This window comes from Schistosoma haematobium, chromosome 1 (genome assembly GCF_000699445.3).
Source record: "Schistosoma haematobium chromosome 1, whole genome shotgun sequence".
In the NCBI taxonomy this organism is placed as follows: Eukaryota; Metazoa; Platyhelminthes; class Trematoda; order Strigeidida; family Schistosomatidae; genus Schistosoma; species Schistosoma haematobium.
The window spans coordinates 48942602-48960440 of NC_067196.1; the positions used below are offsets into that span (position 1 = coordinate 48942602).

Sequence of the window (17839 nt, forward strand, 5' to 3'; positions counted from 1 at the left end):
TTTAAAACTAACGACAATATGAAATTAGTTAACCAATGAAAAATAGCGATATTTTTCTAATGTTATAAACTATCAAATAAGTTTCACTGTTTGTTTTCTTTAAAAAAAATTCTACTGAACTCATGTTTACAATGATAAAAAGTATGAGATTTACACACAAATAACTAATTAAAAATATTTGTTTAAAATGTTAAAGATCATGCATATTTTTATTTTAATTGCATTACTTTCTTCATCAAAAGATCAATGGAGATGGTGTTATCGTCAAAGATAAAATAAATGACATTTTCAAATTAAAAATGGATACTTTAAACATAAGTTGTAGTCAATTACATACAATCAATTCTACAAATTCATCATTTAAAATGATTTTATTTATCAATATAAAATTTTTTGCAATTATTGTTCAATTAATTGGGATACCATTAAACTTATTTGTATTACATGGATTACTCAATGTGAAGTTAGGATCACGTTTAACAACACTACTATTATGTAATCAATGTGTATTTGATTGTCTTATTTGTACATTTGCTTTATTAAAAATATTAAAATCTGAACGTTGGTATACAGGTTATATAATTATTGATAGTGTACTATGTTACGTGTGGTTTAGTCACACATTATTTTGGCTGGTTGTATTACTAAGTTTAAGTAATATGATGTGTACAGCTTTAGATCGTTTAGGAGCTGTTGTTTGTAGTCGTACATATCAATTACGTCAAAATATTTACATAATATTATCATATACAAGTATTTCAATTTACTCATTAACATTAATCGCTACCAATCCATTATTATTACAATATCGTGATCAAAAATGTTATGATACTATATTATATGATAAAAACTGGATATATATATTAATGAAAGTGGATTCTATATTGTGGCCATGTCTTACTTATTTATTTCCATGTGTTTTAACTGTCAGTGTGTATGGAAAAGTTATAGGAGTGTTGAAAAGTACAACATTTCGCCATCAATATAATTATAATAATAATAATAGTTTTAGTACTGCTATCCGTACTAATAGTAGTACCAACAACAGTTGGACACGTAAAATATCAAGTCATAAATTAACTGTATCCTGTGCTAAACAAAAAAGATATCGTAAAATTGCTCAGTCTTTAACAATAGCTACATGTATTATGCAAACAATATTTTTAATAACGCATTCATATGACAGAATTCACTACTTTCTTGGTATACATCGATGGATACTTTATCAAATTGATTGTACAACTCATTTAATTGGTTTATGGCTTGTAACACTGAATAGTTGCATTAATCCAAGTACGCTTATATTTATTGTACGCCCATTACAAATCTATCTTATTCAAACTATTAATCAGTGTTTTTGTAAATATTCAAAACGATCCAATATGCAAACATCAACAAATTATTTAAGTGAACAACAATCTGAAACGTGTTTAAGCAGAACAGAATTCGGAAATAGGTCAAATGGAATTGAATCATAATCAAGTATCCTGTCTAGAAAATATTCAATACTATGAAAAAAAAACATTTTCTAATAGGTTTCTATATTCAGTGGTGTGCTTTTTAAATCCCTTGCAAAGGTAGCTTTCTATTGGTGAACATCAACAATGGAATAACAATTATTGCGATAAATTTTTTTCTAAATTGAGCAGATGAGTGCTATAATTTTCTAATTTCAATATTTAGCTAAATGTGTATGTAATACCATTGAGTCACTTATTACAAAAGAGAGATACATAAATATAATAATTATTATTACTTCTTGTATGTTATGAGAAAACTGAAAGATTTGCTAGTATTCCTACAAAGCTTATCAGCATTATTATAGGAACGAAATTTCATTAATTAATTTCACTTTCTTTGTTAGTAAACATTCAATGCACATTTTGTGATGATAATTAATTTTTAATGATTTAATTAATTCAACTAGTCAATTACGTTTCAAGTTAGAAATCAGAGTACCGATTTTAGATTCTATATGGCTCGTAACCGGCAGAATTAATTTCCTATTATCATTATTCAAAATGAATTGGCAACAAGATGTTCAACTAAGTCTGAACTCAATACAATGTATTAATCTATTTGTAATTAGAGTGATAACTTAACAATTATTATCACATACATTAGAAAGTTATATCTAGTTTGAATATTTCTTGGAAACTTTGATTATTTAAAGTACTAAACATTAATTTGTCATAATAGTTTTTCCTGTTTCATTTTCAAATCTACCACATTGTCACTGGTAGAAAAAATAATATTGTCAGTTTAATGTTATCTTACTGATTTTGGACAAATTGATGAACGAACACCTCTATATCCAATGTACAAAATGAGGTTTTTTTTATAACAATGAAAATTGAGATAGAAATTATTCTAGAATGTTTTGTCGGTTACTTGAAGATTGTAGTCACGTCATCCATACCATTTCATAAAAGTTTACCAATTAAATGTGTAATATTCAATAACACTCATTTAGTCATAATGACTTGTTTACACTAGCGATTGTATTGATTTTAGCATTTCGATCATATGCCTGTACTAGGTCGTCAGTCAGTCAATTTTAAGCAACTTTTCAGGTTGCTATGTCAGCATAGTTAGATGATAATATCAAGAGGGTGTCAGAGTACTAGTTTTACTGCTAGTAACAGTATTAGTAGTAGTGGAAAGCATTAAAGACAGACAATATAATTCTAGAAGACAGAAACAACTAGTTGAGTTCAAAGTATATAACAGTTTTAAAACCCAAAATCTAAGAAAAGACAAAAGATGAGTGCACCTGCTCTTTTGCGACCGATTGTCAACCGTATCATTTTCTTTAATCATTAGTTATATTAATTGTAAAGACAAAAATTAGGAATTCTGTACCTAACAACAAGGCTCAATCCAGCAGTCAATGATTTTATGAACTAATGATAAATCTTGATTTAAGTGCCCCCAGATTTCTTCCAATCCACTCCTACCCTAGAAAACATCACTTTTGGAGGTAAATGATGGTTGAACATACGTTATACATGACCCAACCATCTCAGTTGACACATATTCACTATCCCATCAGACTACTTGTCATCTTTACCGGTTACTATACACTCAACCTTATCAGCGGGAAGTTCTTAATCCAAGAGTTCTGAAGTTAATTGTGTTGGATGGCTTGTGGAAATTAGTTCAATTTGAAACTAGATCTTAACACTGATTAATATTAATTTGGAGAATTATGTTAGGAATGAAACATAATGAATGATCGCATGAGACGACATAAGGTGGATATGTGGGGTCCTCGGTTTACATCACTCAAAAGCCTTAAAATGAATCGAACTATCTGTTTGTTCAACTCTTCTTGTTTTCTAATGTTTTTCTGGCTAATGTCACCACTCAGCGGAAGCGATCTTCAAATTATAGATTTAATCTTAGCAAAACTATAAAGAACCTTTGTAAAATGATTGTTAAACAGCTTGGTTTTGCTCATTATTCTTAGCAAAATAAGTTTTATATATATCTTATTTCCGCCTGTTACCCTTCGTGGGGAAACATGGACTGCCCCCAGCACTTTCCAACGAACTCTGTCCTGGGCAATCGTTTCCAGTTTCCATTCATCCTTTTCATGTCTCCTTCCAATTCTCGTCTCAGTGTGTTCTTTGGCCTTCCTCTTTCCCGTTTCCCTACACGATTCCAAGTTAGAGCTTGCGCCGTGATGCAATCTGATGAATTCCTCAATGTATGTCCTATCCACTAACTCCAACGTATTTTCCGGATTTCCTTCTCAACTGAAATCTGGTTTGTTCTCTCTCACACTAGGCTACTGCTGATGGCAACTTGCCAACAAACATTCAGTATATTGAGTAAACAATTGTTTATAAATACTTGTACTGTTTTGATGATGGTTGTGGTATCTCTCCATGTTTCGGCTTCATACAGTGGAACCGTCTTGACTTTCTTATTGAAGATTGTGACTTTTACATTGGTTGACAGTTGTTTTGAGTTCTATGTGTTCGTCAACTGTAGGAATTCTATCCTTGCTTCGCCAATCCTTGCATTCACATCTTCATTAGATCCTCCACATTTGTCGCTGATGCTACTTAGATACGGAAAAGTTTCCACCCCTTCCAGAGTTTCTCCATCAAGTGTGAATGGTTTGGTGTTCTCTGTGTCGTACCTCAGGATTGTGCTTTCTAAATTGTGTATGTTGAGGCCTATTGATGCAGAGACTGCTGCTGTTACACTGTGTGAGTTGAATTACATTTGTTTGTGTGTATGGGATAGAAGAGCCAGGTCGTCTGCAAAGTCTAAATCGTCTAGTTCCGTCTAACATATCATTTTATTCCGTGCTTCCCGTCAGGTGTGGAGGTCTTCATTATCCAGTAAACCACAAGGATAAAGAGAAAGGAGGAGAGTAGGGAGACTTGTCCGACTCCGGTCCTCACTTGGAATGCGTCTGTCAGTTGACTTTGCAGTGTAGTCTGTCGTATGAATTCCAGATAATGTTGAAGGTCTTCTCGTGTACTCCATAGTGTGGAAGAAGTTTCCACAATGTTATCCTATCCACACTGTGAAATGTGTTCTCATAATCCAGGAAGTTGATGTATAGCGGTGAGTTCCATTCAATTGATTATTCAACGATAATACGTAGTGTCGCAACTCGGTGTGTACATCACCGATATTTACGGAATCCGGCCTGTTGGTCTCGAAGTTGGAAGTTTACTGAATATTTCATCTGGTCCAACAGCACTCTGTTTAAAACGTTTCCCGGCACTGATAGTAGTATGATGCCACTGTTGTTCTCGCACTTGCTGAGATCTGCTTTGTTTGTTATCTTGATAAGAAATCCATATTTTCAGTCTGTCGAGACTTGTTCTTCTTCCTTAATCTTTCTGAATAGGACGTTGAGTACACTTGCAGTTACTTCTGTGTTTAGCTTCAGTGCTTCAGCTGGCATATGGTCAGGTCCTGCTGCTTCCCCACTCTTGATTTGTCTGATGACCATCCTGATTTCTTCGATCGTTGATGGAGTGACAGATATAGGGAGATCTGTATGCACTGCTTCAGTGTCTGGTGGATTCATTGGAGCCGGCCTATTCAGGAGTTCCTCAAAGTCCTTTGCCCACCTATTCCACCGATCATAAATCTCAGTGATTGGCTGGCCTTCTTTGTCCTTGACCGGTCTCTCTGGTTTACTATATTTCCCTGCCAGTTTCTTTGTTGTGTCACATAGTCGTCGCATTTTTCCTTTTCTTGAGGCTTTTCCACTATCGTTGTCAGGTCTCCCACGTATTTCAGCTTCCTGGTTCTAATGTTCTTCTTCACTTGTTTGTTCGCTTCAGTGTATTCAGTCTGTGTCTCTACTTTCTCTGTTCCTGTTCAACTGTTTTTAATAGCCGTCTCCGTAGTTTCGCTTGCTTGAATCTTGCACAGGGCTTGAATGGAGATCCATTCCTTATGATGATGCTTCTTGAGACCCAGAACCTCTCGACACGTTGAAGTTAGTTCTCCTTTGATCCCTTCCTAGTTGTCCTCCATAGTAGTTTCTTCTTTTTTCATTAGATCCTATAAAGCTTTCAACCTGTTGTTGAGAGTTATCTTGAATTCGTTGAGTTTGTTAGTATCTCGAAGGAAGGCTGTATTGAACCTTCATAATACTGTTTCTCCAGTTGTCCAATGCTTCTTTAGCTTTAGTTTCATCTTGGCCACAACTAGGTGGTGATCTGAAGCTATGTCAGTACCTCCCCTGGTTTTCACCTCTTCAATTGACCTGAATAGTTTGGTTATGCGAATACGATCGATCCGGTTCTGTGTAGTGTAATCCGGTGATGCTCATGTAGCATTGTGTATGCGTTTGTATGGGAATAGTATGCCGCCTATAACCAATTTGTTGAATGCACATAAATTTGAAAATCTCTCACCATTCTCGTTCCTTTCTCCCAGTCAGTTCATGTAGTCCCATGATATCTTCATAACCGTTGTTGTCAATTCCGACTTTAGATCTGTCATCAGGATAGTCAGGTCCTTTCTTGGGCACTTCGCCGTGATCGATTGCAGCCTCCCATAAGACTGATCTTTATCGTCGTCATTGCTATCATTGATGGGTGCATAACATTGAATAACATTCACTGTAATTCCTTTCTTATTTATATTGAATGATGCTTCGATGAACCTGGATCAGTGAGATTCCCACCCAATAAGTGCATTTCGTTCTTCTTTGGACGGCACCAGAGCAACTCTCTGTGTGCGGAGCATTTTCTTATTAACCAGAAATAACAACGACTCTTTCGAATCTATCCTTTTCTATCCAATAGGTTTCACTGGTTCGGAGAACCGTCATGTTGTATCTCCTAATTGCCACAGCTATTTGATTGGTCCTTCCAGGCTCCCACATTGTCCGAACATTCCATATACCTATATTAATTGTTTCTCCAGTTGTTAGAAGAGGCTTCAGTCTTGTGATTTCCTAAAAACCTCAGCTTCCATCATGAGGCGTCAGAATTCTTCCTTCAACTGTGAGGGTAGAGTTTAGATGGCTTAATTTATTTGTTCTGGTATAGATATATCAATTTTGACAACCAATGCTACGGCATGGCATAATCCATAGTGAAAGCAGATTAGTGATAATTATTTTCTGGATCGTTTGCTGTTATTGAATCGATCTCTTAGATACAATTGTTTTGTTAAAATTTGTAAAGATATCCTGTTGATGGAAGCTGGCAAGCCTAAAACTTTTCTCTATGTTTTCATAAGGATTCCTCGTAATATTTATAAGTTTTATTTTATTCACATACAGCTAAACATGGAAAAGTTTTCATTCTTTTAGTTTCCTGGCGTCTATTCTGGTTTTAGACTACCTAGTTTAAATGAACCGTAAGCACTTAATGCTGTTAATTACCTTTAAATCTTAGTCATCTTCTTGTCCATTTCACTTGCCTATTATTAATAAGAATAAAACTAGGTTTCTAGTATAGGAGTTGTGGAGATTATTAAGCTTTTGATTGAGGTTAAGCGTTCGCGCGCAAGACCGAAAGCCCTGGGTTCGAATCCCGCGAGCGGGATCGTCGGTGAACACTGCTGAGGAGTCCCATAGTAGGACGAAACGACCGTCCAGTGCTTACAGGTTTCCAAAGGTGGCCTAACATCAATCGGTTCATGATCTCAATCAAAAACTAGGTTTATCGTTTAAATAAAGTAGGTGAGTTTGAAAATGTGAACCATAGGATTCCAACCGGATTTTCTGAAGCCAGAATGAGCTATGTTGGAGTTGAAGCGACTGTTATATTTAGTGCGACTTCATAGATCCGTGTAGTTGAAGATTTACAGACAAGTTTGCAATGATTTTTAGGAGTTTTCTGATTTTAAGTGGTCCTCAAGCTGACGTTAGTTTTGGCAAAAACTGCCATTTAGAACAATATGGTTACTTATATTGTGAAGTGAGTAGTTATACTGTTACAGGCGAGCGATAACATTATCTTCTCAATAATTTTTCTCACTAACGTCATTAAAACTTATTTTTAAATAATTTAAGGTATATCAGTCTTACCCTCCTCTAAATGTTGGCCATTCGTTGCAATACATTTGTATCATCTCCGTTCCCATTGTTCCCATCAACCCTGGAGAATATCAAAAGTCAGGCTTTCCAATTATCTCATCGTTTTATATCTTGTCAGCTCCGTATCGTTTGATTGCTGTCTTTGTATGATTACTTTGGATTTTGGGAATAAAAATTAATTCCCGAGAGTTAAGTCTGGTACGTATGCAGGGTGATATAGTATTGTCATAGAACTGAGGCCGAAAAACTCACGGAAAGGCACTTCTGAATGTTCATGTATATTATCTTGAGATACTATAGTTTCAGTTTCTACTTCTTTGAAACTCTTGATACACTTTAGTGATCATTATATCCACAAACAGTCGTTAAGCATTTTTGGTGGAGTTCCTCACACTAAGTGTAATCCATTCATTATGTTTAGACTTTTATGGTTTCATATCGAAGTCAAAAGGTATTGATGTGATAATTTTCGTCACAGAATGACCTTATTTAGAGAACTATTAAGAATCAGAGTGATTATACTGATATTGGCTCATCTTACTATTTCTAGTTTTGAAAGTGTGATTTTTCGGTTCCATTTGCTATTTGCCTACGATATTATGAGTTACATTTTATTTATAATACTCAACACATTAGGGCACGTATCCATCTTTTAAACCTTTCACCATTTGAATTATCTAAATACTAAGTAAATTATTTGTTCAGGCATTCTACCTTATGATTAATCATTTATAAAATGAAACTTCATTAATACAATCCTCGGTGACAATAAGACGATAAAAGTCTCCTAAAATTACTTGTTTATCAATAAACTATATTTTTAATGAACTGGATTGAGTCTAATTTTGTTTTCATGTTTTAATAATCCTAACTTTTTGACTGGGATCATGAATCGATCAAAGTTAGACCACTATTGAAGACTCGGAAGCGCTAGTATGAGACTCCTCATCAGTGCAAATCCACGATCCCTCACGCGGGATTTGGACCCGGGAACCTTGGTCTCGCACCGCTGAGGAGTCCCATGCTGGGACGAAACGGCCATCCAGTGCTTCCGGGTTTTCAATAGTAGTCTAACCTTGATCGATTCATGATCTAAATCAAAAACTCAACAACCCCACACTGATAATCTTAATTTTTCTTAGTTTTGGGTGAAATGATCCTTCCTGTTCTTTTTTTTTACGGAAAAACATAATGAGCATAGACACGATTATGTAACTGAATGTTATGTAACTCTAATCATTCAATCCGAAATGTTTTCTTCCCAATGTTTGTTTAAAGAAAGAAGTTTTATTTGTATATTTTTGACAAACGAACAAAATAGTTCTTTAACGCAGAACACTTACACTTTATGACCAAAAGATTTAAATTCTGTTTTTACTTTAACCTGTTTTCCTAATGTTAACTTATAAACTGATTCAAGTTATCACTTCATATTAGTCATTCCAACATCACCGATTTTATTTTATATCACAAACAATTCTTAATTCACAAGCTACAATTTTAAATCATGTACTCTGCCTTAAATCTGGTCACTTTTATGGATTTATAATTGTAGAACCTGATGAGAAATTATTAAAAAGAATATTCCTCGTTCATATAATTGTGTTTTAATATGAAGAATGTAATTTTTCAACAAATGGCTGATTTTTATCAGTGTGGGGATTTGTGGGGATCGTAGTATTTTTACAGTTGAATTCAGGAGACGATCTAAGCTAGACCACCATTGAAAACCTGGGAGTACTGGACGGCCGTTTCATCCGAGTATGGGACTCCTTAGCAATGTGCATCCACGACCCGACGCAAAAGGGACTCAAACTCATGACCTCCGGTCTTGCGCGCTAACGCTTAACTTCTATACAACTAAGTCGGCATCCAACGGTGTTAATGTCTAACTTCAGTCGATCCATGACCTTGAGCAACCCTTCATCTATTGTCTGAGGTGGATAACTGTCTCACACCCGACACAGACGAAACTCCATTGGTCACGGCTTCGCACTAGAACTACAGGAGATTCATCTTGAAACTAGTCAATAGTGGGCACTTGACAGTTCACTCTAATATATATGTACTAAGTTTTCAACTTTCCATCATAAGCACCTTTAATAGCTGTGTTCTGAAGCATCTGAATTCAGTCATTTGCTCAAAAGTATCACGTGCTGAGAACCTTTTACTAATGTTCGGCGAATAATAAGTGAACGAATATCGAACATGTTGTTTACACATATATATCATAGCAACAATTTCACAAAGAAACTGTTAGTTTAAGGAAAACGTATGCCTCATTAAAATGTGAGATAGAATGTAAATTAGGTTAACTGACTAGTTGAAAACAAATTCTATGAGTTTTATAAGTATTCTATATTTCGTATTTATCATATATATATTAAAACTGTCATATGTACATACATAATTCAATATATCTGGGCGATAGACCAATAAAGATAAGGGCAAGTTTAAATTAACACGGTATAAATTAGTTTCAAGTTAGCCTATCTTACTGAATATTTTATATCGATTTATTTAGATTTCATTATGTGTATTGTATTTGTTATTAATGTTTAAAAAGTTTATAATAGAATCATGCAAACGCTCGCGCGCGAAACCAGTAGGTCCTGGGTTCGAATCTCACAGGGTGCGGGATCGTGGATGCACACTGCTGAGGAGTCCCGTACTAGGACGAAACGGTCGTCCAGTGCTTCCAGGTTTCCCATGGTGGTCTAGCTTCAATCGACTCATGATTTCAACTACTGAGATTTCTAAAATCTCCACAAAACCCATTCTGGTATAATTATTTATTGCAAGAATAAATCCCAGATTCACGGATTTCTGTTGCTCGATATAAAGGACGAGACAAAAATAATTACTTATCTTAAAGAAAATTTATTTATTTAAGTTGTAAACTTTATAATGTATGTGTTTTTAGTACTTTTGTTGTAGTTACAAATCATGTTTCAATTACTGCTTTATTATTTTCAATAAGTGACTATTCAACCTATAAATAACTAAGACATTCTGAAGTAATGTAGTCTTATGATAATGGAAATCAAGCAATTTTTAGTAACGAAAATAAATATCTGTTGATGGCTTAGATAGTTATGAACTTGTGGTGGTCGGTATTCGATATATCCCTTAAACTTCGTATACAATTCGTCTTGATAACCGTCCTATTTAACCCCAACGGTATATTATTCAGAAGGCGAATACGAAGCGTTGATTACGTTTATTTCGAGACCACACACACAGATGTCCAAAATTACAGATGCATTAAACGAGCATTAAGAGTTGTGTCGAACGGCAAACAGGCAAGCGAGCGACTGAGCGGATGTAAGTAATCGAGTACGATCAAGCGAGCGAGAAAGCAGAGTCAACCATATAAATAACATGGACATATATATAGCATGTGAAATTAATGAGTAATCGAATCAAATAAGCGGTTAGTAGTGAGACTAGCAGAGTGAACAAATGCGTAGGCCGTAAGCAATATTCAAGCATGCGTATTTCATACAAGCACAAAATAATAATAAGGGTACAATAAATTGTTATAGTGCGGATGGCTTTGTCCGCTAAATAAGTTAGCAAAAGGGCTTAACTGAGTTAAATGAGAATAAACCCATTTGCACGTGAGTCGCTATAATAGCTCCCCCCTGCAAACAAAGATATATGGAAAATGTCTGTGTTTGCATAAAAAAATAGACTGAATAGGGTAGTTTCAATTGTTTGAAAAAAATGGCTTATACAAAATTAAGATGAAGTTATAATTAATATTTAAAATAGTAGATCATTAATAAAAAATCGTAGCGACATATTGTTGGGGCCATCTTACTCTGCGGCCGGATCTTGTTGTTATCGGAGTCTTGTCTTTTTGTTGCGTTAACGTTGTTGATTTTTGGGACTCGTGTTTCGCTGGTGTGACCATCTTAGATGAGTCTGTACTTGTTGATTGATTATCGCTATCGATGAAAGCTGGCTTTACTCGATCGATGCTAATTACATCTGTCTTCCCAGCTTTTTCTATGGTAACCGTTTTATTTGTCCTCTCTATCACTTTAAATGGGCCGTCGTAACTCGGTTGAAGAGGTGGTTGTATTTTATCTCTTCTGATGAATACGCGAGAGCTGTTATGCAGTTCCTGTGGTATGAATACCCGTCGTTGTTGTGGTCTGGGAGGTGTTATTTTTAAATCGCTCATGTGCTTTCTCAGGCGTTGCACATAGCCGGTTACATCAGTCGGGACATTTTTACTTGAAGTGAAAAATTCTCCGGGTAACCGTAGAGTAGTTCCGTAAACTAACTCGGCTGGACAACATCCCATATCTTGTTTAATTGTTGCTCTTAGGGCTAGCATTACTAGAGGAAGTTTATTAGACCAATCGTTATTAACGATGACGGCTGTAAGGGACGCTTTTAATTGCCTATGTAGGCGTTCGACCATTCCGTTTGCCATTGGATGGTACGATGTCGTTCGGATTCGTTTAATACCGAGGAGTTCTGTAAGCTGCTGAAAGAGTCGACTTTCGAATTGTGCTCCTCTATCAGTTGTGATAATCGTTGGTACACCGTAGTAAGAAATCCAATTTTCAACTAGGGTTTTAGCTACCGTTTCAGCTGAGGTGTCTTTTATCGGCACTGCTACCGGCCATCGTGTAAACCTATCGATGCATGTAAAGATATAGTTGTATCCATTGGAAACGGGCAGTGGTCCTACAATATCGATGTGTATATGTTCAAATCTAGTGTCTAGGTGCGAAAACGGACCTACTGTAGAGCTAGTATGACGATGTACCTTAACTTTTTGGCACTTCATGCATGCTTGTGTCCAATTACGTACATCGTGATTCATGTTTGTCCATACGAATCGTTCACTAATCAGCTTTATCGTGGCTTTTATTCCTGGGTGCGACATATTGTGCATGCTTTCGAATATTTTGTGTCGCAACGTTTTCGGGATAAATGGTCGCGGTCGGCCTGTTGATGTATCGCAAATTACTTTCATGTTACCAAACTGCACCTCTTCGAGTACTAATGATGTTGAACCACCGGATCTGAGTTTATTTAGCTCGATGTCTCTCTCCTGCAACTTTGCTAGACCGTTATAATAAATTCCACTTGCCATAAGTGTGCTTATCGTTGCTCGTGACAATGCGTCCGCCACATCGTTTTCTTGTCCTTTAACGTACTGTATGTCGGACGTGAACTGTGAAATGAACTCTAGTTGTCGGATCTCTCTCGGGGAATAATTGTCTTGCTTTGCGCTTAATGCTTTCGTTAGCGGTTTGTGGTCTGTATAGACGGTAAAACTTATGCCTTCGACCATATGACGGAAGTGTTTTATTGCTAAGTAGATTGCTAATAATTCTCTTCCAAACGTACTATATCTCGTTTGGGTAGGATTTAATCTTTTCGAGAAAAATGAAAGTGGCTCCCATGCACCGTTTACTAACTGCTGCAAAACGGCTCCTACTGCTAAGTTCGATGCGTCTGTCATTACTGCTAATGGCGCTTCGTTCTTTCGTCGTACCAACATCATCTTCTCGTTTAGCGCTCGCTTAGCGTTCTCGAAAGCCTGTATAGCATCCGCTGATAGACGGAATGTTCGAGTATGTCCTCGCAAGGCGTCCGTCAATGGCTGTAATATTGCTGCGCAGTTTGGGATAAATCGTCTATAATAGTTTATTAGCCCCAAGAATCTTCGTAATTTTCTTTGTGAATCGGGCAACGGATAATTACCAATAGCAGCAACTTCTGTCGGAACTGGCATGATACCACGTGAATTTATCATATGACCTAGGAATTGCAATGATTCCTTTCCAAATTCACACTTTTCCACGTTAATAGTGACGCCATGTTCTTGAAGTCTCGTAAACAACTGTCGTAGATGTTGTAGATGTTCTTCTCTGGTAGAGCTAGCTACTAGTATATCATCGATATATGCGTGAACTCCTGTCAAACCCCTGACGACCTGATCGATGAATCTTTGGAAGGTTTGGGCTGCATTAGTTAATCCGAAGGGCATTCGCAAAAACTCAAATAACCCAAATGGAGTAGTTATAGCCGTTTTAGATATATCTTCTGCCGCTACGGGAATATGGTAATAAGCTCGAACGAGATCGATTTTCGAAAATATCGTGGCACCTTCCATATTGGTAGTAATGTCGTGGATATGTGGTATCGGATATCTGTCTGCTATCGTTTGCTTGTTAAGGGCTCTATAGTCTCCGCATGGCCTGATTTCCCCATTCTTCTTCGAAACCATATCCAATGGGGACGCCCAGGGACTATTAGAAGGTCTTATGATACCAAGCTTCGTCAACTTTTCGAACTCTCGTTTCGCGACATTCAACCTTTTCGGGTCTAGCCTTCGTGGTCTTGATTTAGTCGGTGGACCTTTCGTTATAATATGGTGCTGTACCGTATGTTTAAGATCTCTGTTATCGTATGATACCTTCGTCAGATCGGCATACTCGTTTAGAAGCGATCTATATGGCTCGTTTTTGTCTTTTGACACTACTAAATTCATGGATGCGTGATCAGTCGTCACTCCTCTTATCACTACTGAATGGTCGCCGTTCACGAGCCGGTTTCGTCGGGTATCCACTAGTAAGTCAAAATTCTTTAAGAAATCAATACCAATTGTAGGTACGGATACATCTGCGATAATGAATTCCCAGCGGAATGAGGTAGTACGACCGAAATTCAAGGTTACTTTTCGCTTGCCATATGTTTTTATATCGGATTTATTTGCTGCCTTAAGCGTTAGCGCTGTATCGATATTTCGTGTTTCGTTACTTACTGGAGGCACGACGCTTACTTCTGCTCCCGTATCCACTAAGAATTGAGCGCCTGTTACTCTATCCTGAACGTAAAATAAACGACTGTTTCTAGGAGCTGTTGTAGTTGTTGCGGCGGTTATCGACAATCGGTGTGTTCGTTTGAATTTACATGGTGATCTACAGTTTCGAGCTTTATCGCCGAAAGTTTGATGGTACCAACATATTGTAGGAGCTGAGCGTCTCCTAGAACGTGATCGACTTCTTTCCCTTGATCTACTTCGTGACCATCCTCTTTGCGTATCGCTCTGATTTAGTTTCGTCAACTTGTGGCATAAAACATTAATCTCCTTTTGTAATGCATCGATTCGTCCATCTATTGTGGTACTATGCCCTTGCGGACTCGTTTGTTTCATTCTCTCATAAATCCTATCGGCTATTTTAGCAATGTTGTCTATATCGACATCGCTGTCCTCAACCGCAAGGATCTGCTGCACGTTCGCTGGAAGTCGTCGTAACCACAACTGATAAAATATGTTTTTATCTACTTTTCTGTCTTCGATTATGCTTCTCATGTAGTTTTTTAGTTGAGATGGAGTCCTATCTCCTATCTGCACTTGACTGAGAAGTTGTTCGATGGCTTGCCGGTCGCTTAATAAGACGGCTTTAATCACTGCCTGTTTTAATGCGTCGTATGGCTTTTCTATGTCTGGCTTGATTAAAATCTCTCGTACATTATCTGCTACTTCATCTGGAAGTAGCGAGCTCGCGTGGCCAAATTTATCTCGCTGTGTATGAACACGATTAGCTACAAAGTAATGTTCAAGTCTGATAAACCAAAGTTGAGGATCTGTGACCTTAAAAGGAGGAATAGTTACATTAATGGACCTCACGGACGGCGTTTGGGAAAGTTCTATTGTGTCGTTACTTAAAGACATATTTATAAAGATCAAAAAGTACACGAATATAATGCGAATGTCACAGAGAAAAGTGAGTCGATAAAAACAATGATAAAAACAAATGGTACAATTTATAACAAAGAACGGACTTACTAAATTGCACCAAAATATCAATTGTTTGTAAAAATATCGTTGTTTATTATGAATATTATCGTTATGTTCTATAATGTTTGTGAGATAATGTACGTATAATTAAAATAATGAGATAATAAATCCACAGTTATAATTATAATCCAAACGATAGTTACAATTGTTATCGAGTACGTTGGATTTTAGGAATTGGATTATGTCGTTCAAGATTGTTTCGTGTTCGCGCGTCGGGATCGCCAATTATGTGGTGGTCGGTATTCGATATATCCCTTAAACTTCGTATACAATTCGTCTTGATAACCGTCCTATTTAACCCCAACGGTATATTATTCAGAAGGCGAATACGAAGCGTTGATTACGTTTATTTCGAGACCACACACACAGATGTCCAAAATTACAGATGCATTAAACGAGCATTAAGAGTTGTGTCGAACGGCAAACAGGCAAGCGAGCGACTGAGCGGATGTAAGTAATCGAGTACGATCAAGCGAGCGAGAAAGCAGAGTCAACCATATAAATAACATGGACATATATATAGCATGTGAAATTAATGAGTAATCGAATCAAATAAGCGGTTAGTAGTGAGACTAGCAGAGTGAACAAATGCGTAGGCCGTAAGCAATATTCAAGCATGCGTATTTCATACAAGCACAAAATAATAATAAGGGTACAATAAATTGTTATAGTGCGGATGGCTTTGTCCGCTAAATAAGTTAGCAAAAGGGCTTAACTGAGTTAAATGAGAATAAACCCATTTGCACGTGAGTCGCTATAAACTCTGTTTAAGTAATAATAATAATAATAATAATAATAATAATAATAATAATAATAATAATAATAATAATAATAATAATAATAATAATAATAATGGTAATGAATCCTGAGTTTTAGTCCAATGTCTTACAATCAACTTATCTACTATCTTTTATTCACCTTACGTCAAATGATATAAATATCCTTAATCTGAATAGTGTATTCAATACTATTTGATGGAACACTTATTGATAATACAATGTAACGAAAATAGCATTTAGAAAAACTAGAAAATTGGTTTGCATTCAAACATTTCAAGAACACATCAGATATAACAAACATATTTTTCATGTTTATATTTAAATAGGGCAGAAATAAATAATTATCGTATATTTTGTTATGTTTATATTTATCTTTATTTATTTTCAGAAGGGGTTTTGCGGAGAATTTAGAAATGTCAGTAGTTGAAATCATGAGTCGATTGAAGCTAGACCACCATGGGAAACCTGGAAGCACTGGACGACCGTTTCGTCCTAGTACGGGACTCCTCAGCAGTGTGCATCCACGATCCCGCACCCTGTGAGATTCGAACCCAAGACCTACTGGTTTCGCGCGCGAGCGTTTAACCATTAGATCACTGAGTCGATCGACATCCAATGGTGTTAATGTCTAACTCCAACCAACCTACGAAATTGCGACACCGCACACCATTGCCGTCAGTGAGTTGATATCTCACAACAGACCTGATTGAATTCCACTGGTAACGGCTTCTCACTAGAACTCCAGGAAATGCCTCTTGAAGTCAGTCACTAGTGAGCAGATGATTATTATCAGAAGGGGTTTTGTTAAGATTTTAGAAATTTCAATAGTTGTTTATTTACTAAGTGACGATTAGATATTTTTTTATAAATATTAATCTCATTTTCCTAACATATAATTTAACATAGTCAGTCAGTCGTCTTGTGAATCTATCTCTTTAAAATCTACTTTATTGAGTTTTAAATAACGAAGTTATTTACCAGTTATTTCATTATTTATTATATAATATTGATTTTAACATTAAAAAGGATTTCTAAGTATCGAGGACAGAAATCTAATGATTCCTAAAGATAATAACAATGAAACTTGTTCATATTTTTGTTTTGATGAAAAAGGAAAACAAAATGAATTTTCATATTTGATTATTTTTGCTAAATAATTCAGTCGTCAATTCACTTTTTCTAGTCAGTTTCATCTATTAGTTTGGAAGACAGTAATAAGATAACATTTCAAAAGTCATTTCAAACTATAATATGACAGTACACATGATAAGTAAGTTATTGTACATTTACTACTTCCGTTAGACATTTTTCTCATTATTATTTGAGAAATGAAAATGAATTCAAATTTATTTTGTATTGTTTGTTTGAATCTTCCTATTAAAGTTTAGGACTGCAATCGATCAATCTCTTATTGGCATATATGCATCCTGTTTGGATTACCTCGATATTAACGTAAGTCAAAAGCATTATAAACAGAGATGAACGGTGACTAACAGTGGAATCTAGGACGCGCATTTCGCCACCATTCATTCTTGTTTATAATGCTTGTGACTTAAGATAATATCAAGGCAAGCTGAACAAGATGTATATATGTCAATAAGAGACTGGTTAATTGCAGTCCTAAACATCAATGGGAAGAAGCAAACAGACAATATCAAGTGAATTTAAACTTCACCTCATTTCAAAAGCTAGTGGCTATCAGGA

The 17839-nt window shown here is 36.1% G+C and overlaps 2 protein-coding genes across 2 annotated transcripts in view; both read left to right on the forward strand.

Moving 5' to 3' along the window:
- Positions 1–17577, forward strand: part of UQCRC1_1 (mitochondrial processing peptidase beta subunit) — a 33823-nt gene extending 16246 nt beyond the window's left edge. The window contains exon 10 of the mRNA XM_051208921.1: positions 17519–17577. The gene's annotated coding sequence lies outside the window, so the exon portion shown is untranslated. The remainder of the gene's footprint in view (positions 1–17518) is intronic.
- On the forward strand, positions 300–1478 carry MS3_00001465 (uncharacterized protein; the record flags this gene model as incomplete). The annotated part of the gene is made up of 1 exon (XM_012942293.2): positions 300–1478. The coding sequence occupies one exon, from the start codon at positions 300–302 to the stop codon at positions 1476–1478; it is 1179 nt and encodes a 392-aa protein (XP_012797747.2).
- Positions 17578–17839: the final 262 nt, after the last annotated feature.